This window comes from Ascaphus truei, chromosome 3 (genome assembly GCF_040206685.1).
Source record: "Ascaphus truei isolate aAscTru1 chromosome 3, aAscTru1.hap1, whole genome shotgun sequence".
Taxonomy (NCBI): Eukaryota; Metazoa; Chordata; class Amphibia; order Anura; family Ascaphidae; genus Ascaphus; species Ascaphus truei.
The window spans coordinates 63,895,018-63,920,083 of NC_134485.1; the positions used below are offsets into that span (position 1 = coordinate 63,895,018).

General features: G+C 42.5%; 1 protein-coding gene across 4 annotated transcripts in view; it reads left to right on the top strand.

Annotated features, from left to right (window-relative positions):
* The first annotated feature begins 564 nt into the window (after positions 1–564).
* The window catches only part of LOC142491499 (uncharacterized), a 56,204-nt gene continuing 31,702 nt past the window's right edge, over positions 565–25,066 (top strand). For all 4 annotated transcript variants that reach the window (XR_012800414.1, XM_075594161.1, XM_075594163.1 and 1 more), the window contains exons 1-9: positions 565–793; positions 2,439–2,577; positions 7,054–7,196; positions 9,482–9,599; positions 9,832–9,960; positions 13,254–13,483; positions 16,919–17,021; positions 19,025–19,099; positions 20,418–20,557. Coding sequence is in view for 3 of the 4 variants with exons in the window: in XM_075594161.1 (XP_075450276.1) it covers positions 728–793; positions 2,439–2,577; positions 7,054–7,196; positions 9,482–9,599; positions 9,832–9,960; positions 13,254–13,483; positions 16,919–17,021; positions 19,025–19,099; positions 20,418–20,557 (1,143 nt within the window). In the remaining variant the exon portion in view is untranslated. The remainder of the gene's footprint in view (positions 794–2,438; positions 2,578–7,053; positions 7,197–9,481; positions 9,600–9,831; positions 9,961–13,253; positions 13,484–16,918; positions 17,022–19,024; positions 19,100–20,417; positions 20,558–25,066) is intronic.

Below are 25,066 nucleotides of genomic sequence, written 5' to 3' on the forward strand. Positions count from 1 at the left end.
TCCCACTCTCCCTCCCATGCACGCACTTTCCCACCCACCCACGCACTCTCCCACCCAGTCACTCTACCACCCAGTCACTCACCCAGACAGGCAGTCACCTGTCTTTTGTTGAAAATATAAAAATAAACAGGTTGCATTGTAATGTTTTATTCTGTATCACAATAAGAAAACAGTTAAGTAAAAGTTGCGCTCTAAAAAATATTTTTTTCGTGGTAGGTGCGCTATGGGTTCGGAGGGGGGGGCGCTATGGTTTTGGGGGGGGCGCTATGGTTTGGGGGGGGTGCTATGGGTTCGAGGGGGGGCGCTATTGGTTTGGGGGGGGCGCTATGGGTTTGGGGGGGGCGCTATGGGTTTGGGGGGGCGCCATGGGTTTGGGGGGGTGCCATGGGTTTGAGGGGGCGCTATGGGTTTGGGGGGGCGCTATGGGTTCGGGGGGAGGGCGCTATTCATTTGGGGGGGGGGGGCCTGCTCCTTTTATTTGTCCCGGGCCCCATGATTTCTGTTGGCGGCCCTGACTAGAACTCATCCCTTGATTTCTTTTCATATCTATTCCAGAGCCCAGCACCACATTGCAATGCATCATGGGGGTTAACTAATCTTGTCTGGAGAAATGATTGTAATGCACTGTATTTACTCAGCTCACTTCAGCTTAGCATAGTTTGTTGTAGCAACATTCCTTGGTGACTGCTCCTCTCGCCCTGTCCATGAACAAAGCATAGAGGGAGAAATGGCAGCTTCCTCTGCAAGTCTTCCATGGCTGGAAAAAACAAGGTATCAAATAGAAAACCTACAGGTGAGTGAAAACTTTAGGATTTTTTTGTGGAGTAAATATCTTCCACTACAGGCATACCCCACATTAACGTACACAATGGGACCGGAGCATGTATGTAAAGTGAAAATGTACTTAAAGGGAAGCACTACCTTTTCCCCACTTGTCGATGCACGCACTGTACTGCAATCGTCATATACGTGCATAACTGATGTAAATAACGCATGCGTAACAGGCTCTATAGTCTCCCCGCTTGCGCACAGCTTCGATACAGGTAGGGAGCCGGTGTTGCTGTTAAGGACGTGCTGACAGGCGCATGCGCGAGCTGCCGTTTGCCTATTGAGCGAGATGTACTTACTCACGAGTGTACATAAAGTGAGTGTCCTTAAACCGGGGTATGCCTGTACTTATGTTTTCGCTTTTAAGCGCACCACACAATTTCCCTTATTCAGCTAGAGGATCCCTGAAGTTAAACTAAAGAATATTAAATGTTTCTCGTACCTTCTGTCTGTAAATTGGCCCATTTCTACAATGCAAATCAATGGAAGATGAAGAGATCACCTCTATTTTCCCAGCAAGTCTTCCTGTTGATAACTTTCTTATGCCTTAAAGGCCCGGTATTAAGTGGGACTCTAAAGTTTTCATTGCTGAACCTTCTTGTTCAGCAGTGTGTCTGTGCTGTGCCTGAGCTAAGTATACAGGATGGGCTGTCATTGAATGGATACAAACTGGGAGAGGTTGCCCCATCACCATAAATTTCCATCAACATCGGTGGAATTTCCCTTTACACGAAATCAGAAATCTGAGAGCTTTGCTTAAGTCACATCACCCTTTTACTAGTAATCGCCCCAAGAATCCATTTATGTAAATTTACAGTCATCCAGATCCGCCTGGTCTGTTCAACAGGGAAGCCCTTCGTTCACAAGATGTGTACTGGCGCATTTTACAAATAAAAATGTATGTAATCGTTGTGACAGGGTGAATGAATGTCACCAGCCATAGACCTGGCAAGCCTATGTTTAGGCTTGCAGTGCAGCACTGATGAGGTTAAGTTTCAGGTGAGAAGGGCTGCTTAATTAGTCTGACCCCGGCTGCATATCAAGGTGTTTTAAAACCCCCAGGCTGTACACACATGCAGACTAGCTAGTCAGGAGACAGGACTGAAGTACTGAAGAGATTACTGCTATAAGGTATGTTTACAAAGTACATGTTTTATGAACTGTCTGTGTCCTGAATGCTGAAGAGAAGCTGCCTTGTTTGCTATGCTGAAGAGAAGCGATTTTGTTTGCTATGCTGAAGAGAAGCTATTTTGTTTGCTATGCTGAAGAGAAGCTATTTTGTTTTTGTATGCTGAAGAGAAGCTATTTTGTTTTTGTGTGTTGTATTTTTTTAAGGCTCAATAAATAAGCCTTATCAAGAGAACCCGCGTGTGTGGTTGCATGTACCCTGCAACAGTCGTGATGGCCAATGGGAATGTTGTGTACTAGTACTGTACATCAAAAGCCCATGTCTCCTGAACCATGGGGTCACTAGGTAGTACAAATAAATGTGAGGTCCAACTCCAGAGGACTCACTACTTTTAAACCCAGGATTTATCTCTTGATGTTTCTGAAACACTTATTATTTTTATTTTGTAACCATTTTTATCTGGTGTCTACTGGCTGAGCAGGAGTGGAAGGAATTCACCACTAGGCTTAATGATGCCGTCCAGCAGCAGATGAATGAAAGGAATGTAAACTTCTTCACAGATCTGTCAGAAACAGAGAAAGTTTTTGTTTTGGAAAAAGCAGCCAGGTCTCTTCATACAGGTAAGTGTCCTGGAAACCGAATGTCTCACAACCTGTAGGGCTAAGGCTGCGCTTACAGTGACAGCGACGGCGATGTCAGGCTACGGTCGCTGGAAAAAACAAATTGAGATGACAAGGCCGTCGCTCCATTGTGTCACGCTTACTATAAGCGCACGCAACGGCGGCAATGCATTTGTTTTGCCGTGACGTCGCATCGCTGTCACCATCGCCGACACTATAAGCGCAGCCTAAGGAGGGAGAGGGAGTAGGTGATTTGAAACCTTTTATTGGACCAACAAGTAGTTGATATGTTACAAGCTTTCTAACCTCTCCAAGTTCTTAATCGGGTATGGCAGAAATACAGAAACAAAATTGTGTATAAGATGGATATCTGGTTGCCATGGATGTTGACAGGAAGTGGGAACAAGTGACCCAGTGTGAAAATTAACAGTAGAGAGACATAAAATGCTTTTCTCTATTGAAATGCAAAAGCGGCCTAGACAGTAAGGAGACGTGATGGGGGAGTGTGTGGGACAGGACAGTGTTTGTGTGAAAATATCTATATATAAACCCACTATAACAATTTTAATGTCTGGTTATCTATATAAAGAATGTTATCAGGGGATGGTGCTTATATCTAGGTTCATTAATCTACCATATATTATAGTATTGACTGTTATCGCATTGCAAGATAGTGATTAAAGAGATCAATATTGTATTGCTCGACAACCACACAAAGAGGTATATGCTCGCCACTACTGGGGACGACAAAGTAATGCAGCCACTGAGCATCTCAACACTTTAGTAGCCAAAACAGCCAGCAGGACACGGGCCCCTGTGTCGTACACATAGTAGTAATCCACGGGGAAACGTCTCTCCTACTTTTCATAAATACTGTAGTCAAAAGCAACCCTTCTCTGCTCCTCAAAAAGATGTTACAATCCTGACACATCAGAAAGAACATAGAAAACGACAACCTCATATACAGGTTGCGAACTGGTGTGTACCACTGGTAGTACTTACAGTATAAAAGGAGTCAAATGTAATCCAGTGTTGTCTGTGTCCCTGTTTCTTTTGGGAAAGAGAATGGAGGCAAAAGAGATATCAGCATAATAATCATACAACAGGTATTTTAGAGTTAAAGTGTAGTAACAGACTAAAGAATGAAAGTACTTGTATATCTAGTTACCAAAGGAGGAAATTCAGTCATTCCATTTGTGACAAAATGAGAAGGTGGAATTCCTCTGTGTGGCTGAAGTCACTGATCAATTCCTGGGAGATTATGAACCACAACTGATTAGAAACTCCATTTTCATCCTTTAATTTGAACTAAAAGAGCATTTTTGGTGCTCAAGGCGGGCAGCCTACCTTCAACTCCTAAAATGTTGACACCTGCAGTAATTGTCAGTATTGCATAAAGAACCCATGTTCAATCATCAAAAATGTATAACCCCTGTGCAACCTCACCGACTGCAGTCCTTACTCCAGCAAATACTATGTCAACATGATTTGGTGCCCAGAAATATGTAGGAAAACAGATACTCCCTTTTAGGCATTTGTTAAAAAATCACATAGAGTCATTTTATTTTATCACATATGAAAAATGAATAAACAGGCTGAAGGAAACCAAACATAACATGTTTCATCAGAGACCCATTGATGCATTTTTATTCTTCGCCAGGAGCCCATTTATGCATTTTAAATACATGTTAAATAAGAGGATTGGCTATTTAGTAAATGCCCAGACAGAACAGCTTCTTTTCTACATACTCAGCGTGACACCACATTTCTCAACATCCTTTGTTTATAGTCTGAATGATACTCTAAGCATAATAATAATTCATAAACAAATAATAATGTGCTTAACATTCTGCAGAGCAATACTATATGTGAGACAGATAGGCCGAAGCTTCTATAATAATACATACGTATGCAGGGCCCGCTAACCACCAGGCAAACTAGGTGGTCACCTAGAGCGGCAAAATTTTGGGGGTGGCAAAAAACTGGGGATTCCATGTAGCAATAGGACTGCTGACAGGGGGGCAGCTGGGACTACTGTCCTGGGACCAGTGAGTCAGGGAGCCCTGGCACCCTGCTGGCAACCCTAACATGTGCCAGATCTGCAGAGGTGCCTCTCAGAGGGGGCCTGCTGGAGGCCAGTGGAACTGACGGACACCTTCGTCGACACCCTCTGACAGACACCTCTGCAGTGCTGCCCTCTTCGGCAGGCCTCTAACAGGCCCCCTCCATTCTTCAAGGCTGCAGGGAAGTATACTCTGCTCCAAAACTCCCTCCCCACCACACCCCCCAGGCCAATACCTCCTTCTACTTCCTCCCTTCCCCAGGGCACATAACTACCCCTCCCCCAGGGCACATAACTACCCCTCCCGCAAGGTCTATAACTATACCCCCTCCCTACATCCCTACAATGAGAATGTACAATAAGTATCGTATTCTCCTTTTTAATGTAAAATACATCTGTAATTATAAATGCAGAATTTGTACTCATACTGATGCACAATATTAATTTTCTAAAGTTAATGGCGGGGGAGAGGAGGGCGCAAAGCTGTAGGTTCGCCTAGGGCACCTAATACCCTTGCACCAGCCCTTTATGCATGCAAAAAAGAAACAGTAAGATAAGTTGGGAGTAGAGATGAGCAAATATATATATATATATATATATATATATATATTAGCTATAGTATTAATTTTATTTAGATTCCCTTGCATGACTATAAAAGCTGTTCAAAAATGTCCCTAATTATTATATATAGATTGTACTCTATAGCAGCTAAATGAATTGAGGCAAGGACACAGCAGGGTTAGTGAGAGCAGAAGCGTTTATTTCATGATTTTTCTGACAAACTGTTGAATTCAAAACATTATTGGGATATGAATTAAAGTCTTCCAGATACAAAAATGGGGGGAAATGTGCACACTGATGCAGAATTTGATGCATTCTATAGTATGAAAGAAAACATGAAAACACACCTTTTAAAATAAGTATTCCAATAGCAGGGCCGCCAGCTTTCCTGGGGCCAGGACTAGAGTTTCCACCTGGGCACCCCATGTCAGCAGTCTTGCGCGCCCCACATACCCCCTCTCTTTCTTTTACACTCCCCCTCCTCTCATTCAATTCTCCCTTCGCTCTCGCTCAATCCCCATTCCCCTCTCACTCAATCCCCCGTCACTCAATCCCCGTCACTCAATCCCCCCTGTCACTCAACCCCCCCTGTCACTCAATCCCTCCTCCTCTCTCACACAATCCCCCCTCCTACTGAACCCCTCCCTCTCACTCAATCTCACCTCTCACTCAATCCCCCTCCTACTCAACCCCCCCTCTCACTCAATACCCCCTCACCTCTCTCACCCTCTCTCCTCTCTTTCACGCAATCCCCACCCCCCCCCCCCCACCCCTCTAAGAATTTTTCCTTGGGTGGGGAGACCTCTGGTCCCGCCGCGGAGGGGAGCTGGGGCCCCACAGGCAGATGCAGAAGATGGGCCTGACTTTCGGGTGGGTCCAACTTCTGGCGTCGACCACATACACCAGGGGGGGGGAGACGGATTGTTATGAGGGGCCCGCAGATGGGGAGAGCTGGGGCTCCGCAGCACACAGACGCCCCAACAGCTGGACGCAGAAGTTGGCTCCAACCTCTGGCCGGGCCCAACCTTCAATACCGGCCGGCCAGGCCCCCCGGAGGTGTTGGGCTCCAAGACACTTGTCCCAGCGCCAGCCCCCTCCCCCCCCCCCCACACCACCCCCCACAGCGACCCTGTTCAATAGGATTAATGGCTACTGCCCCACAGTCACAGATATCAACTATTGTGGCCAAATACTGCACTTATTCCCACACCTGCTGTCTCTGTAAGTCTCCAACATACCACTTAGATTGTAAGCTCTCCGGGGCAGGGATTTCCTTTCTTATTGTCTGATTTTGTTTTTTGCAATTTGCAATATAAATCCCTGTTTTTGTATTGTCCTTTTTGTAAAGTGCTGTGGACACTGTATAAATATCAATATAACAATATCTAAATAACAATATACATACATACGTGTATACATGCATTCTGTAACTCCTATTTACATTCCTCAAATTGCAAGCAGATGCACACAGAGAAAAATTGAAGTGCTTTAACATATTTATGTCAAATTAACATTCTATAATGTATAATATATAGTATAATCTGACCCATCTCCTTTATACATCATCCCCTCAGAATATAGCCCAACTTTTCTCTGCATAAACAGCTTTAGCAGTTTGATCCCATGCTTGTGCTTTCTGACTTTATCCAATCAACAGTTTTTTTTTATCCATACCCTGGAGTAGATGGGGATTTGCATAAGACTGCTACTTATATCAATTTGCATATCCAGTTCATTATCATGAAATAGTTCCATGTATGTGGGGATTCTCAGGGTGCAGATTAACTTTCTTACTGCTTCCACAGACAACATAATGAACAACGATGGATAGAAACGTGTTTTTTCTCTTCCAGGAGACGTGTACAATAAGCTTGCTGGTCAAATCAGATCCTGCTTAGAAGATAATATCTACAGCTATGTTTCTGATGAACGGCAGAGTAGTGACATCACCAAAAATCAATCAGACCTGGTGACTGGACACATTCAAGATGGAGTGGTATGTGAAGACCTATACCTAAGGAAGTACAATTGCTAAAGATCATAAAATGCTAAATTCCAGAAGTTCTGAAACCCAAGGGCCCCAGGCGACGTCTGGATGGTCAGGGAAACCTTCCAACCTGCAGAGTGATTTTTCCATCAGTGCTGCAGGCTAAATATAGACTAAGTCCAGTGAGCTAAGCCACCAACTCGACAGCTCGCTTGCCAAATTGACTGTAAAGCTCTGTGAAAGGAAAGGCGGGTTCAGCTTCCAGACAGCCATTAGTCAGTTTAGCAATTGCAGGGTTTGATGACACTGGAGACACAACCCCCTGACATGACTATATAACTGGAGTTTCTTTTTCTGTGCATAGTGCAACATGGTGTTTTCAAGTCTTTTTATGTTTCTGGTTCCTTGACTACCTTTGTTTTGTTCATTGCTTTTTGCACCATTTGTAAAGACCTTGGCTACTCTCACAACTCTGCTTCTACCTAACCTTTGGTAATGTTTCATTACCACTTGGCTACGACTGTAGCTATGTGTAAGGAATCGGGGAACACGTCCTTTGCGATGTTTTCCCTCCTTACCTGTCTTTGCACAGACCTCCGCTCTGGCACCAGCGCGTGTGCGCGCACCCCCACTCTGCTTATAGAGCGTGCGCGCGCACACGCAGCTCTTCTAACGCTGCCACGGAGCTTAGCCCCGCCCCCTCAGATGCACCGCTCTTCTCTCGCGCGCGGCGCGCTCACGTGACATCGGGCCTTGCTCCCTAGCTGCGAGGCAACTAATCGGATGCCACTTGTCTCCTGCAGCCTATCGAGACTCCCGCTGGGGCCGCGCCTCCGCTCCGCCTCCTGTTCTATTGGCCCACGCCACTACTTTTACCCTGCTCATGCTCAGAGTCATTGCTGAGCATAACTAGTTGTAGCCTTGTGCTCCTGCGTCTGTTGTGCCTTGCTCTTGTCTCGCAATCTCTTGCAGTTTTTGGATTCTACGTGTACCGACCCGACTTGACTACTGAACCCCTCTGGATATCGACCCGGCTTACCCTCGACTACATGTACCTCTCCAACCCAGACCACGGCTATACGGACTTTCACTATTCTGACCTCTCCATCCCAAGACATTGGCAAGTATCTGGACTAACCCGTTCTCTGCAACCCAGACCCGGCTACATTGACAATCCGCCTGCCAGGCACGTTTCCGGTGCTGTGGGTGTGTGGTTCTATACTTCCCCACCTCAGCACCGGAGTCCTGTCTTGCTCGTGGGTAGCGCAAGCATTACACTATGACCCTGCTGTTGCTTACTACTCTGTACTATTACTGCTTATATCCCAGCATTATCCCTGATAATTAATAGCATATTGGATAGGGGCCTGTGTCTCAAATGTCATTTACTCTTTTGTGTTTCCATCTCAGTGTTGTGGCTTAGAAACACGGGTCTATAGGCATATTAAAAAAAAATAACTGTTATCTTTATTCTCAGGTATGTTTGGGGTATTTTCTCTAATGAGCAGTCTTGGCTTCACCTCCTGAACAGTAGTTTGGCTTCTCCCTCTATTTTCTCTGTTGTTGCTTATCTTGCAGCAGTCACACAACGGCTGCTAATCAGCTAAAGCCAAGTCAGTCAGCTGACATTTATGTACAAGTATAGAGTAATGAATATGAAGGGAAAAAGCCAAGCAGCAATAAAAAATTTAAGAGCAAGATAAGAACTCCTTTAGTTTGGAGGGAGATTCTTCAAACTGGATATAAGCTAGAGGGACATTAGGTGGTATATAAACCCAAAACAAGAACATATTGCAGCATTAGGGTTCTACGTATCAACATAGAGAATCGTGTGTTTATAGGCACTGCTCTGTATCTTGGATCAGAGCTGCGACATATGTAAGAACAGTTTCTTATATCGGATGCAGTATATAAGATGTGCGCCACTTTTTTTAGGCAAATAAAAGGCATAAATTGTGGTGCCATCAATCACAGACTGTGATACAGCTGATTAGAATCTGTGCACTATGTAACTCCTCCCCATCTCCTCCTTCCAACACTCCCCACGGACAGGGGGAAATCAGAGCAAAATGCTTTGACACATAGGTACAGGGTGAAAATGCCCCGGTTTTGCCTCACAATTGCCTTGATACATATACCACATAGAGATCAATATGACTTCTTAGAGACTGTCTTTGCTTTCTGCATGTATGTCTAATGTAGGACATAATAAAATGCATGGCATATAGACTTCTGCATTATATTCTCTGGTTTATAGCATATTATATGCTGAACACCATGTATTTTATTTACAGATTAACATACTGGATAAAAGACCAGGCATGAAGGGAAAACTGCATGCCCTTTTTAACCAGCCCTTACCTGGTTCTTTGAGAACTTTAACTTGGAGACTACAACTATCCAACACAAAAGGTAGGTATAATAGTGAAAATAAATAATAACCCAGTCTCTTTGCTTTACACAGCAAGCCATTAATTTACTGCTGGAAACACCTACAACACATTTTAGAGTAATGCATTGCACATGTTGTAACTTTAATTAGGAGTTTATTTATTTTTTAGCCATTGTATATTGCATTGTAAAACCATTTTTAAACCGCTCTAAGCTTGCCAGCTACGTTTTAATTCATTTGTTATTGTCACAGCGCGCATGGAATATCTGACGCAAGTCTCTATGAACAAAGCCAGATCTGTTTTGGACAGGGAGATTTCACTGCACTGTCAGGCTCTGCTCTCCAAAGAACAAACCTTTCAGCACCTTAAAGATAACCAGAGTAAGTAACAGAGTGCATCTGAAGACTTTGCTGCATGTAAGGGGTTTCTGGTTGTGAGCAAACTAAGCAAATGTCTAGGGCCCACACAGTCCAAGTGGCATCTAGTATATTAACATTATGTTTTATTGTAGCTTTTCTTTAAATTATTTCCTATGTTTTGTATATGTAACAGACTTTTTGGACCCACCCAATCTCACATTGGCCCCTGTGGTCTACTGGCCCCATGACATGTCTGTATGTCGTGTGGTGCACCTTCTGGCTTACAGGACTCCTGAGTCTCCCGCTGGATGGTAGTGGGGATATCAGCACGACAGGCATGTGAGGTAGTGTGATCTGAGTCTTACTCACATACGATGCAGCGCCTCCACCTCATCAGGATCTCTGCGGCTGCAGGGGGATGTATCTGATGAAGACCTCCTCTGTGGTACCTCCTTCTGCAGAATGACTCCACACTCACACAGAAGGGTTGCGGTGAACAAGGGCCTCTTTATTTACATGTTGATAGGCAGACTGCCCCTCATCGCGGTCGTACTAGCCGCACATTGTCAGGCTGACCATCTTGAGGAAGGTTCCGGCTGCTCCTAATTAAATTGGTAAGGGAGATCCATCTGTACCAGGTCCCTGGATACAGTGAGTAAGCAGCTTGCCTCTCTGCCACTTCAGCTGCACAGCCTCACAACTCTTGCATCAGACACTGCACTGTCTGGCTCTGCTCTGACACACTGCAACACTGTTGCAGACACTCCACATGCCTCTCACTGAACACAGTCAGAACACAGACTGAACTGAACAGACTAACTTTAGGAAGTGCTGTGCAATATATCAGCTTCCAGAAAGACCCACCTCTCTGTGTCACTAATAGTGGACACAGAGCATGCTGTCACTTCCTTTGCTACTATCTTACACATCACCAGGGGTTGAGGGCAACCCTGCCCTTTTAACAGGAGTTACTGCACAGCATGAGAGAGATATGTACACCAATTTTACACATAGCTACATATACATAGAATGTGAACTGGAATTTAGTGAAAAACAGATCTAAAGTGGTATTTGAAATCTTTTATTGCTTTGTAACACATTGCCGTCCCTTTCACCAACCCTGGGATTTGGGGGGGGTGAGGAAGGACCTCTCATAAGCACAGCAAAATTAAAATAGAGGGCTGTATTGCAAACAGTTTCTTTAAACTTGATTTATTGACACATGGCAAAGTATAATAAGGGTTAAAAAAACACTAACGCGCTTCACGCCTTGTCTGTTACTTTGACGCTTTAACAAAGCGCCAGGCAAGGAGTGAAAAGCATTAGGGTTTTTTTTATACCTTTTTTGTACTTTGCCATGTGCCAATAAATCAAGTTTAAAGAAAGTGCTTGCAATCCTGCCCTCTATCTTCATTGCACTGTGCACCTCCATCTTGTAGCGATGCTCGTCTCAAGCAGGAAGCGGACCGGCAGAGCTGACGTAGGAAGGTGAAAGAACCAACCTGAGCCGAGGGACAGAGTCCTGATAGAGTAGTGAGTGGTAGGCCGAAGGTCAGGGCTGGCAGCAGAGTTGCGTAGTCTGTGTGGATGCAGAGGTCGAGGCAGGCTGAAGAAAAGGATAGTTGAAGTACGTGCAGTGGTCAGGACGGGCTGAAGACAAGGATAGTCGAGGTACGTGAGCCGGGTCTGGTAACATAGAAGATAATAGGTATAAGGGCGTTGCATGAACTCAACATAACCTGGAACCTTGCTCTGCAACTTCCTGCTCACAGGGCTGACCTTTTAAAGGAAGTTGCCAGAGACAAAGATGGACAATTCGGCCACAGAGGGCGAGCAAGAGCAAAATCCTGAACCGAAACCTGAAAACACGGATAGGATTTTGCCAAACCTCTTACATCTCCTCTTCACTGCTCTTCTCTTTCCATACGGCTGGAGCACGCCAAAGAAGCCAGCATCAGGAGGGCTCCTGTGAGCACCTCTATGGTTTTCTTTGAAGCACAAAGTGATGTTTTTGTGACTAACTGTGGACCACATATTCAAACAATGTGGGAGCAGCATTAAGACTTTATTTGGGACAGAGACACTTACATTAGAGATCGCCTCTCAGGTCTTTAGTCTCACACTTCCCATTATTTGCTCACGTCACATAGCTGGACCACACAATACTCATCAAGAGGAGTCACTACTCACAATTGAGGATTTATAAACCGTCCTGACTGTGCGAGGGGCTTTCTCCTTACACATAAAAGAACACAGACTTCCCAGACATTTTTTTAAAGGTATTCTACAAAGGTTTTCTGATGCACTGACTTTGGGTTACATGCTGTTTTTTATTTAATGTAGACAGGTGATGCTATCTATATACGTACTGTATGTTCAGTAAGGCACCGCTGCAGTAAGGCACCTGAGACTAACATCAGAATGTGTGGGACAATATAGAAAACAATAAGGAAGCTGTCACTAGTGTTGATAGTGTGGAAATTAGTCGTTTGGTGGTAATTGTTGAAGCCTAGGTGTTACCCTTTGTTCACCTTAGCACCCATATTTTATTTATTTTCCTGTGCTCTTTTAGAACTATTATCATCCTGTGTATGGCATCTAAGATTTGTTCATGTGAGAAACTATGGCAAGTAGTACATTTAAGAATCAATTCATATACTGGCATGTACCAAAACATTGCCAGTGTGTGGCTGGTTCATTGTATTTATTATAGCATTTTATCTGCTTATTTTACGTTTTTTTGCATAATTTTATATAAAATACAATTTTAAAAAAAAACACAAACACATTTTTAGAACTTAAAACACGAGTGAAAATACACACCCGTACTATTTATTTTTGTTTTTAAGTACTGGGATGGGATCTATATGGAAATATTGGGCAGTACATCCTATAAAAAAAGACTCCCCGAATTATAGTTAGGATTAAACACAGTATACTAGAATATAATATGAAATATATAGCATATCATACATTTGAATTGTTCACAGTTGTTTGAACTTTTTTTAATGGAAGTGTGTAAATGTATTCTTGTTTTAATGGAAGTGTGTAAATGTATTCTTGTTTTAATGGAAGTGTGTAAACGTATTCTTGTTTTAATGGAAGTGTGTAAATGTATTCTTGTTTTAATGGAAGTGTGTAAACGTATTCTTGTTTTAATGGAAGTGTGTAAATGTATTTTTGTTTTAATGGAAGTGTGTAAATGTATTCTTGTTTTAATGGAAGTGTGTAAATGTATTCTTCTTTAATGGAAGTGTGTGAATATTCTTTTTTTGAATGTAAGTGTGTAAATGTCTTCTTTTTTTCCTTTGCAGTCTCAGTAAGAACCATGCGCAATGTGCTATCCTATTACCATACACTTCAGCACATTCAGGGCAGCCTGCCAGAGGCAGCGTACCTTCTTCTTGTGCCTCTGGTGCAGGTTGTGATTGACACCTGTACCCCCAGCACCTTACTGGATTCAGTCTCCACACTGCTGGTTGAAGAGTACATCACTTTTATGGACTCCCGGCCAACTCTCATGCGTAAATTATATTCCTCTGAGGTAAAGATTGCTCTTTCTAATACATGCATGAGATATCTGGCACAGATGACCATACATTTTATTTTATTTATACAAATGTTTTACCAGTAAGTAATACATTGAGAGTTACCTCTCATTTTCAAGTATGTCCTGGGCACAGAGCTATAAAAAATACATGGTTACATTAAAAGAACAGGGTTATACAGTGAATTCACAGACATTTTATGGACCGATAGAGTTGGAAAATTGGGTACAGGGGATAAAGGGATGATGAGTTTCCGATTGAAATAGAGCAGCTTTAACATCACCAAACATAAGCGAATGGCTCACACTCTTTGGCAGCCCTTCGGCTGCACCAAAGACTGTCCGCCTTTTGGGCAACCCAGATGTACACTGGGGTGGTTGAGATTGAATCTGTTGCAGCTGTGAACAGAAAGATCTTTGTGTCCTCTTGGCTCATTAACATTCCAGTGGGAGGGGTTGACATTACACAAAGTACAAGCACATTTTAACCCTTAGCATGCTAGTCCTGTGCAAAGGGGAGCAGTTCTTGGGGAGCCCCATCAGCCTGTCCGCCTTTGGGGCAATGCAGTACATTTCTCCAGTATTAACACCATTTATTTGTGTGACAAATGACCTCATTACTAAATGAAACTAAGCACCCAATGTAAATAGTACATTGGGTGCTGGTGCTTGCTATGGCCAATGTGAAGCAGTTCAGCAGAAATGACTGCAACTGACGGCAACGTTACATTTGAGCCAATTTACTGTATAAAGCTGTATAATGTCGGAGAAAGTAAAATAAATGTGTATATTCATGGAATTTCAGCGTAGGGCAGCTCAGGGACGCACTGTCTATTTTCAGCACTCGGCGATGCTTTGGGGATATTGACTGATAGATAGAGGTTACATTGCAGTAACAGCTCTTCTATGGGCCTTGTTGACACAGCTAGGGTAGCATAAGCAGTGCACACTTTTTAAACAAGTGGTGGCTTTGTGACTAAGTACAGGAGTGGCCAAATCCAGTCCTCAAGGGCCACCAACAGGTCAGGTTTTAAGGCTATCCCTGCTTCAGCACACGTGACTTAAGTGGCTCAGGCAATGACTGAGCCACCTGTGCTGAAGCAAGGATAGCCTTAAAACCTGACCTGTTGGTGGCCCTTGAGGACTGGAGTTGGCAACACCTCTACTAAGTGATCACATTAGCTCTTCTGAGGGAGAGTTTCATACAGTATCGTTATCGGTTAAGAAATGCAGTGGTGGTTCTATGCATAAACAACCTAACTCACTGGAGATACAGCTCAGTACTGAAGGGCTACAAAAAAAGTCCAGATTTTCAGCGAAGTACATACCTTAACAAGTTGGCTTCGTGATAATAAAGACTGGGCTAATAGGCAAAGTATGTGTTTATTAGGGAAATGCTTCACAATTGGTCCAAAGGTAGCCCCCAGGGACTGAACTTCAGCACCACTGACCTAAGCAAATGCTTACCATCCTAAGCTGACCATGGGACTCCAGTGCATAATGATTTTTAATATTTGCTATTAGCATAATTTAACCTAAAATTGTTTTATTTCAATGATTTATATTCACATGAAAAAATAATTAGTTTTAACTTCCCGCACTTAACCTCCTCAGTGGCAGAGTTACATATACTGTAGGGCATTGTAGTGTAACACATTCGTTTACAATGAATAGCATGTAACCCACACTAGTCAGACGGTTTAGGGACAAGTGTTTGTGTTTGAGCCCCTACTATATTTCTTTTTACATTCACAAGCTATATAATTTATCCCCAACAAATTAAGTGATAGGGTTACAATAATGCCTTAATCATTCTTTGGCATTGATTTATCCATTCATTTACTGCCAGCTGGCACAAAGTTTACAGAAAAATTGCAAATAAAATCTGCTAGTATAATGCAGACGGCAAAACCCAACTCATAGACCCAAATTCAATATTACATCAAGTAGAGGTCTCCAACCTTTTGCCTTAGGAGGACCGGCAAAAAATACAAAATAAAATTGGAGTTTCCTGGAACCAGGGTCACGAATGATGTATGAATAATTCTAGTTAGCTTAACTCATGCCTTCCCTCTTCCAAAGCACAACAAGTCCTTTTGTCTTTCTTAGTTTTATTGAGGGAAAATCACAGGAAGAAAGGTACTTGCAGATGTAGTGTGGGTAGAGAGTGCTTCTCTGTCTGAAGTGCAGTGTATCAAGGTAAGGCAGTGTAAAAACAGAAAGGCCTTGCTGGGGCAAATAGTAGGAAGGTACTCACTCAGAGTCCAGGGTGAAAAGGAAGTGAGGGGCAAGGGTCACATTAGAAGTGAAGTGAGACTGTACTAACTGTCAGCAAGGACAGGGGGGTAGGAATAGCCCACTCTCAGCTAGTAGAATAGGAGATTGCAGGCAACCAACACTGACTAGGGCTGTTTAAATAACATGTAACAATAATGTTGCCTTTTCACATGCAGCTAGCTGCTGGGACAGGGAAAATAGCAGGCAGCTGAACTAGGGAGAAATTAATCCCATGAGCTGCAAAGGGAGACAGAGAATATGGAATCTGGTTCCAGGACATGGAGGATTGGTTAATACTAGGACTGACTGGTTTTAAACACGCTACTGTATGTATAAATAAAAAAATTACAGTAAAAAAAAAAAAGAACGTTTTACATTCACTCAGTCCCCCTCCCTCACACTCAATCCCCCCTCTCTCACACAATCCCCTCGAACCCCTCCTCCCACTCAATCCCCTCCCTCTCACTCAATCCCCCTTCCTCAAACTCAATCTCCCCTCCCTCAGACTCAATCCACGTCCTCACACTCAACCCCCTCAAACCCCTCCTCCCACTCAATCCCCATCCCTACATTCTACCCCCTCTCCTCACATTCAATCTCCCCTCCCCACACACAGACACACACACACAATGAAACACACACTAAGAATTTTACCTTTGGGTGGGACCCAGCCACATCGAAAGCTGCAGTGCTTCCGGCACCAACCGGGGTAAACAGACAGGCTAGGGGAGCGCGAGTGTGGCCAGGATCCTCCGTGGACTGTTCAATTTCTGGGGCAAGCTAATGCCGGTCCGGTCCGTGGACCACCCTTTGGAGACCACTAACAAAGTATTGTAGCTTCTTAGTGCTGAAGAGTTCAGCTCCATTCAAATAAATGGAATTAAAATCTTCACAACATATTGAATAAGGGCCATACCGTTACAGCCACCTTCACCATATCAGAGTTACTACCGTCCCAGTACTAAGTTCTGACTTAAAGAGTCAGAAGTTCAGACTCCCATTTTAATTTATTGCTCTATAATTACCTAATAATCTGGACCTACTTGAAAACGAGAGACAACAACATATTGTTTCCTGGTAAAATATCTTTGAAATAAGTAATTTCTCTCGACACTCTGACCCTGTTTTTATTTCCCACTTCTCTTTTCATACCAGGACTCCACCAGCAATGAGAAGATATTCCAAGAAATGGCACTGGCATTAAATAAAATAGATCAGAACCTGGTACGCACCGTACAAAGTATCTACGCATCACTAGGTCTGTTACAGTCAATATGCCTCCTATGTCTATATTAACCCTTATTATGGTTAGAGAGCAGCTCATATTCAGGTGAAGGCCTTTTGTTTGAAGAGATTACCATAAAATCCTCAAACCCACCTTTCTTTTACTAGAGTCATGAATGGATTTTCTTCCCTCCTATAACACATAAATAACAAGTGTTGAATTGTTGGGGGTTTTTTTGGTTGCTTTTCTCTGAATCAATGTGACTGTAAATATTGGATGAGTATCTCACCCAATTAAAATTTGACATAGGTTCAAAAAAGTACATTAAATTCAAGCTAAAAAAACGTATGCGGTATAGGCAGCACTACACTGGGATAGGCTAGGAAAATGAGGAGTGGGTGCAAGGAAACAGTGGAGGGACCCTAAACTCTCCTCAACAAATTACAGATAAGCACAAGGGGTCCCAGCACACAAAGCAATGAAGAATACTAAACACAGGGTATATGCCAAAAATCAAAATGCATTATGAATAAAATATGTGCTACATACAATTACGTGACCAGGTAGAGAAGATCAAAGTTGTATACAATCTAGATGGTGAAACCAAAGGGGGGAAGGGAATGACACAGAAAGGAGCCCCCCTCAGCTCACCACACATTTCTTTCCCCATATGGTATAGATTGTATATAACTTTGATCTTCTCTAACTGATCACGGAATTGTATGTAGCACATATTTTAATCATAATACATGTTGTTTTTCTGGCATATACCCTGTGTTTAGTATTCTTCATAGTTTTGTGTGCTGGGAACCCTCGTGTTTTTCCATTAAATTCAAGCTAATCTATTGTGTTACAGTGTTAAATAAAAGCATGAAAAAAAGGCAACATTGTCTTCTATTACTTTTCTGTCAAAAGTAAAACAAACAATTGATATGTACACATATGCGCATATACACATATACGTATGTGTGACTACAATAACAAACAGAAGCCAATACGCATATATGTATTTGTTCACATATGTAGGTTTGGCCCATAAATCAGCATTTCCAGTTAAGATGAGCCCTTTATCAACCTAAGTGACTACTAATCATTGGAATCATAAAGCTGCAGACCAAGCAATATCCTACATGTGTGTTTTCTTAAATAAATCAGTTCTGTGCTATGAGAAAATACTTGTAGCAGTTTCTTTTTTAATCAATCTTTTTTTATTGGCAACAAACACGTACAGAAATGTCATGGGCACATGATAACATAACTAGGTTTGGCGAGATGTTGACCAATAGACTTTTTCTTTTTGAAAGAAAGAGAGAAGAAAAGGAAGGACGGGGGGGGGTGGACAGGGAGGGAGGAGGGGGGAAGGGGAGAGGGGGAGAGAATTTGTAGCAGTTTTTTTAAACAGCTCTGAATGATATTTTTAATGTATTATAATGTAACAAGCATTTTTTGTTTCATTTACAAAGTCACACCCCCTTCCTCTTCTGAAACAGGTTCTGGCACACCCCATTTTGAGCCGTGCCGTATCTCTAGCAGTGCACCAATTGTATCTAGTGACTGCCTGGTCACATGATCTTCCCCACAGAACTTTGCATCTTTGGTCCTCTTCTGCTGCATTGGCAGCCATTTAGTGAACCCCCGAGACGAATCTTCGCCGATCGATCACAAGAGAAGGGATCAATCGGCAACTTAGCTAATTACTTATTGTGTGGATTGTATTGATGCACATATTAAAGGGAAATTATTTATTTTTTTAAAACAGCAGCTTGGACTGCTGCTTTAAGAATAGAAATAGGTGAATATTATGGCTAACATATGACCTCACCATCATGTCTCATGTGATGATAATGTGACCAGAGCTATATCACTATAGCCTCAGATGAATGGATGATGGCTACTTTTTAGTACTGGTATTATTACGGTTGTTGCTTTTGTAATAAGAAGAACTACATTATATACTGTTTCAATTTAGTTATGTTTGCAAAAGTTGGTGAGCTGATAATAGAATAAAATTCTGTCTTATGCTTGTTTTTCTGCAGCTACAAATCCTGAAGAGGCCTTGCTATTGGGGATGCACAAGATATTACAACCCATCCTCCAAACTCTCTTTGTCGGTATGACATAACCAATAACTTAATGTCAAAGAAGGTCTAGTTATACCATCCCAACCTCAAATGCTCCAAAATAGCCACCACGTTGGCCTTCAGACTTTTGCATCCAAAGGGAAAATGGAAATTGTCAAACACAGCATTCAAAGTTACAGTTAAAATCTACAGAAAGAGAACTCATCTTTTATTTGAACACTGTAGAAGCATATTTTATTGAAAACAAATTGATCATAACAAGGTTTAAAAAAAAAAAAAAAGAAAGAATTTGGCCTGAATCTACATTGTAAAGATGACACATTGCGCACACATAGATCATGCTTCCTGTACTGGTAATAACCGCATTAATGTGTTATGGTTTCAATTTGCATGCAAGCTGGGTATACTTGGTTTGCTGTTGCAAACTGCAAATTGACCTCATTAATAAATTGCAGTTATATCCAAATATTAAAATGTGTTACCAGGAAGTAATACATTGAGAGTTACCTCCTCGTTTTCAAGTATGTCCTGGGCACAGAGTTATGATAACAATACAAGGTTATATTAAATGAACAGAGGGTATACAGTCAATTCACAGACATTTCATGGAAAATTAGAGATATAATTATTGGCGTATGTAACCTTTACAGACACGATTACACTTGTGTTAGAAGAGGTAGGATAAGCCTGCAATCTGTTAGAAGAGGCCCTGCCTCAAGGAGCTTACAATCTATATGGCCAAGTAATTTGGAAAATTGGGTACAGGGGATAAAGGGCTGGTGAGTTTCAGAATGAAATAGAGCAGCTTTAACATCACCAACAATCAGTGAACAGCAGCAAACGGCTCACACCCTTTGGGTGCCCTAGGGCTGCACCAAAGGCTGTCCACCTTTGGAGCAGCGCAGATGTAGGCAGATGTAGGCTGCAGGGGTTCCAATTGAATGCAGCTACGGTTTCAGAGTCATTTGTCCTCCTGGGACTATATATAATTGTATATAGTTATCATATCCCCTCTTAGATGCCTCTTTTCTAATGTAAATAAATCTAATTTAGACTCAATCTTGGACACAAATTTGACTCAATCTTTACTTGTAAACAAGCTTAAAATAGTGAGAAGCAGTTAAAATGTCACTAAGGAATGGACTACATATGTCATAGACCTTGGGTTAAAATCAGGTACCTGCAATCCCATATACCTGTATTACCGCCTTCCCCTACTCCTGAGCACATCATTGTCTCGCTATAGAGGACACATGAGTAAATGTTACCGCAGGCTAAGCCCTTTGTGTGAATATTATCACTGGCCGAACTGTTTACACTCTTAAGGTCATACATCTTCTCACTCCAGGTTATCTGAACATGAGCACTTTATTGTATGTATGGGACCAGTACATCATAGGACTTGATCAACCAGCTTATAACTGCCTTCCCGCCATCAGCTTGGCCTTTCTTATATTACTTCAAGATCATCTCCGCGGCTGCCTCTCAGTAAGTGTCATATAATATTGGTAAGATCAGCTTAAACCTAAACCCGATCTGTTTCTTTCTTACCTATTTATTGTGTCAGAAGACCAACATTTTGGTCCAAAAAGTAACTTCATCAGATTTTCCATAAAACAGAGCAGATGATCAGGGCGGTTGAACCTGAGAGACAAAGACCACCCGATTTATCAATAATAAATATTAATTGTAAAATAAATACTGGTGAAATACAGTCTTAATATTCACCGCCACCACAGTAAGATAGTATTAAAGTATTTAGTTTGATTGAATTATATTGACTTATAGGTGACAAGTTCCATAGAATTTAGAAACGTGTACGATGGTTATGAGGAGAACTAACGCCAATTCCTTAAGTAAACCAGTCACATCAATGCTGTGCCATATGACGTGAGTGACTGAGGCGGTAACAGTGTTAGGAATGATACCGAAAGTATATGGTGCAGACAGCACAGCTAGGGATATATGGTATAACACAACAGTTGCGGGAAAGGTGCGACAGGAACAATAAAGGGACCCTTACTCCCTCAAAAATAATGGTAACAAATAAAAGGGGAGGTTCCTAGCACTCAATAAGCAAGATATAGAAAAACATCGAAATTACATAATTAAATCAGCGATTATTTACTGTAGATAAGGTAAATAATGTACAAAGTGCAAATACACTTTACATAAAACAATACTGACACTAGCTTATAGAGAACACTGTACAGACAGTATATCAAAACATAATATACTTATCTGACGTATGGATGATCAATTTGAGATTGATGCTTATTATACAGAGCAAATAAACAAGAGCTAAATAAGGGCAGTGAAGGAACAAAAAGAATTTAAAGGAGCAATACAAATCTCAGTGGAATTACAGAAAGGGTCAGCGTTTCGGGGAATGAACCCCAGCTTCAGGCCCATTCCCACCAGTCTAATCCTAATGCTACTTCCCTTGTCTCATGACAAAAACCTGCAATGCTGATGCAGTCAGAAATAGTCACGTAGTGGATTAAATATATGTGTTTTCAAGGTCTCAGCTCAGATAATTATCACAAAAAATTGCGTCAACTTTGTACATCACTTACCTTACGTACAGTAAATAATCACTGATTTAATTGTCTTTTTGCCGTTTTTCTATATCTTGCTTATTGAGTGCTGTCAACCTCCCCTATTTTTAGTCTTAGGAATGAATTCCAATGCATTGCCTTCAAATGTGTTGTATAGTAAACCGACCCCAAAAGATGACTGACGTGAGCAGAATATAAATGAAGGGGACATTTTTTGAAAAAAATATGAAACAAGTAGGTAGAAAATATTGTCAAAAGGCTTGAATGTGCAATAAAATGATCTGCTTTTTAACTTGGGTATGTTGTCCTGTTGCATGAATAGTCACACACCAATAAGACCCCCGAAAATATGAAGACATTTGAAATGATCATAAATAAAATATGGCACTTTATTGCTAGACAATACTATTGTTAAGTGCATCAATGTACATACAGTAGTACAGCGTTATTGGTACAATTAGAAGTATTAACTAAAAGCAGAATAGCTGTTTGCAATCAGTAGTGGACATTCAACCATTTACTTAACCCTTTGGGTGCCAGAGAGGCCGCACCACCAGGTTGCACTTGCCCCTCCAGGCAGATCGCAATCATGTGACCGCTCCTCAGAGCAATCACGTGACCGCTCCTCAGAGCAATCCCGTGACCGCTCCTCAGAGCAATCCCGTGACCGCTCCTCAGAGCAATCACGTGACCGCTCCTCAGAGCAATCACGTGACCGCTCCTCAGAGCAATCACGTGACCGCTCCTCAGAACAATCCCGTGACCGCTCCTCAGAACAATCCCGTGACCGCTCCTCAGAACAATCCCGTGACCGCTCCTCAGAACAATCACGTGACCGCTCCTCAGAACAATCACGTGACCGCTCCTCAGAACAATCACGTGACCGCTCCTCAGAACAATCACGTGACCGCTCCTCAGAACAATCCCGTGACCGCTCCTCAGAACAATCCCGTGACCGCTCCTCAGAACAATCCCGTGACCGCTCCTCAGAACAATCACGTGACCGCTCCTCAGAACAATCACGTGACCGCTCCTCAGAACAATCCCGTGACCGCTCCTCAGAACAATCATGTGACCGCTCCTCAGAACAATCCCGTGACCGCTCCTCAGAACAATCCCGTGACCGCTCCTCAGAACAATCCCGTGACCGCTCCTCAGAACAATCACGTGACCGCTAATCACAACAATCACGTGACCGCTCCTCAGAACAATCCCGTGACCGCTCCTCAGAACAATCCCGTGACCGCTCCTCAGAACAATCCCGTGACCGCTCCTCAGAACAATCACGTGACCGCTCCTCAGAACAATCACGTGACCGCTCCTCAGAACAATCCCGTGACCGCTCCTCAGAACAATCCCGTGACCGCTCCTCAGAACAATCCCGTGACCGCTCCTCAGAACAATCCCGTGACCGCTCCTCAGAGCAATCACGTGACCGCTCCTCAGAGCAGTCACGTGACCGCTCCTCAGAACAATCCCGTGACCGCTCCTCAGAACAATCCCGTGACCGCTCCTCAGAACAATCACGTGACCGCTCCTCAGAACAATCACGTGACCGCTCCTCAGAACAATCACGTGACCGCTCCTCAGAACAATCACGTGACCGCGGAGTCGCCTAATCCAGAAACGGAAGAGCACGAGTCCTCTTCTGTTTCCCTGCGTTTCAGATCACTTCGCGCAGAACCAGATCTTCCCTGGGAAATGAGCAGTAAAAGGCCATGACTAGCGACAACGTCATGGGGCCCCTGGAGTGCCAGACCCCATAACATAGTGGCTACGTCTTAGGGCACCATAAAGGATTAATATTCAAGGACTCCGTTTCCGCAGGCTCCGTACCACAAGATTGGTCTAACGCAGATGTAGTGCTTACATTTGAAAGGGGAGCGAGATCACAATCGGGCAATTACAGGCCTGTAAACCTCACATTAATAGTGGGGAAGCTATTTGAATGTTTATTAATAAATAATATTAATAAATAATATTCAGGAATACTTATTGGATAAAATAATTATCAGTGATAGTCCGCATGAATTTATGAAGGACAGATCATGCCAAATTAAACTTATTCGTTTCTTTGAGGAGGTAAATAAGAATTGTTGATGTGATCTACTGAGATTTTGCCAAGGCTTTTGATACGGTGCCCGACAAGAGGTTACTGGAAAAAAAATAAAGGAAATTGGTCTGGCTAAAAATATTTGTATCTGGATTGCAACTGGTTGGACTATAGACAACAGAGTTATAATAAATGGAATCTTTTCAGGTTGGGTTAAAGTTGTAAGGGGAGAACCTCGAGGATCGGTACTGGGACCCCTACTTTTTAACTTGTGTATTAATGACTTTGATGTTGGCATTGAGAGAAAAGTCTCCATCTTTGCTGACGACGAGAGAGGATATGCAAAGTATATTGTAATGACTCCTAATAGCATATCTCTCAGGTGTGCTCCTTTTTGAGCACAGGTGACTCTCCCCGTGGTGGAAGGAAAAAAGGCTAGCTAAACTACATGTGTTTACATTAGAAAAGAAATAGGCCTCTAAAAACGGATATGATAACTATCTACAAATATATTCAACTTTCAAGGGAACTACAGTCTTAATCCCAAGGAGTCCAGTACAAATGACTCAGGATCGTCCCTTAAGGTTGGAGGAAAGGAGATTTCACAAGAGGCAAAGCAAAGGGTTCTTTACAGAAAGGACAGAGAAAATGTGGAATTTACTACCCATGGACTGTGATGGCAGATACAATAGATAGTTGTAAGAAAATGTGGACATTTGTTTTAGAAATAGCGTATACAGGAATATACCAAGTAACTAAATATAGGAAAGATGTTGGCCCAGAGAGAAATCTAATTTCCATTACTGGAGTCATGAAGGAATGTATTTGTTCCCTTATGAGACAGCATTGGAGGGTGTTTCACTTGGGTTTTTTGTTTGCCTTCACCTGGACCAATATAGTGTAAATACAAATACAGGATAAGTATCTCAGTTGTCCATTAACAGAAAACACAATATAACGGCGCCTAGATGAAGTTTATATCACCTGAGTGATTGACCACTGATAGTCCAGCCCTCACAATCCAAGTGAAATCCAAAATTGGCTTGCTTGGTGTCTCATGACATGTGGGGATAAAAGAGACAAATCATAGTGCAACACTGGAAAACTTACTGATAAAACAAACAATCACTGACAACATACAACACATATAAACAATACAAAATAGCTACAATAAAAACTGATACATTTAATGAAAAAAGGATTAAAGCGATAACAATCAACCATAAAAAATACACTGACGGGATCACTTCCGGAGGGTCTAAAACTGAAATCCTACTCACGAAATGTGCACAGTGACAACAGCAAGTAGCAGCAACAGCTGCAAAGGAAATCCGAATTGGGATCAGTGGAGGGACATCACAGAGCGTTGCAGACCTCATGTGCTAC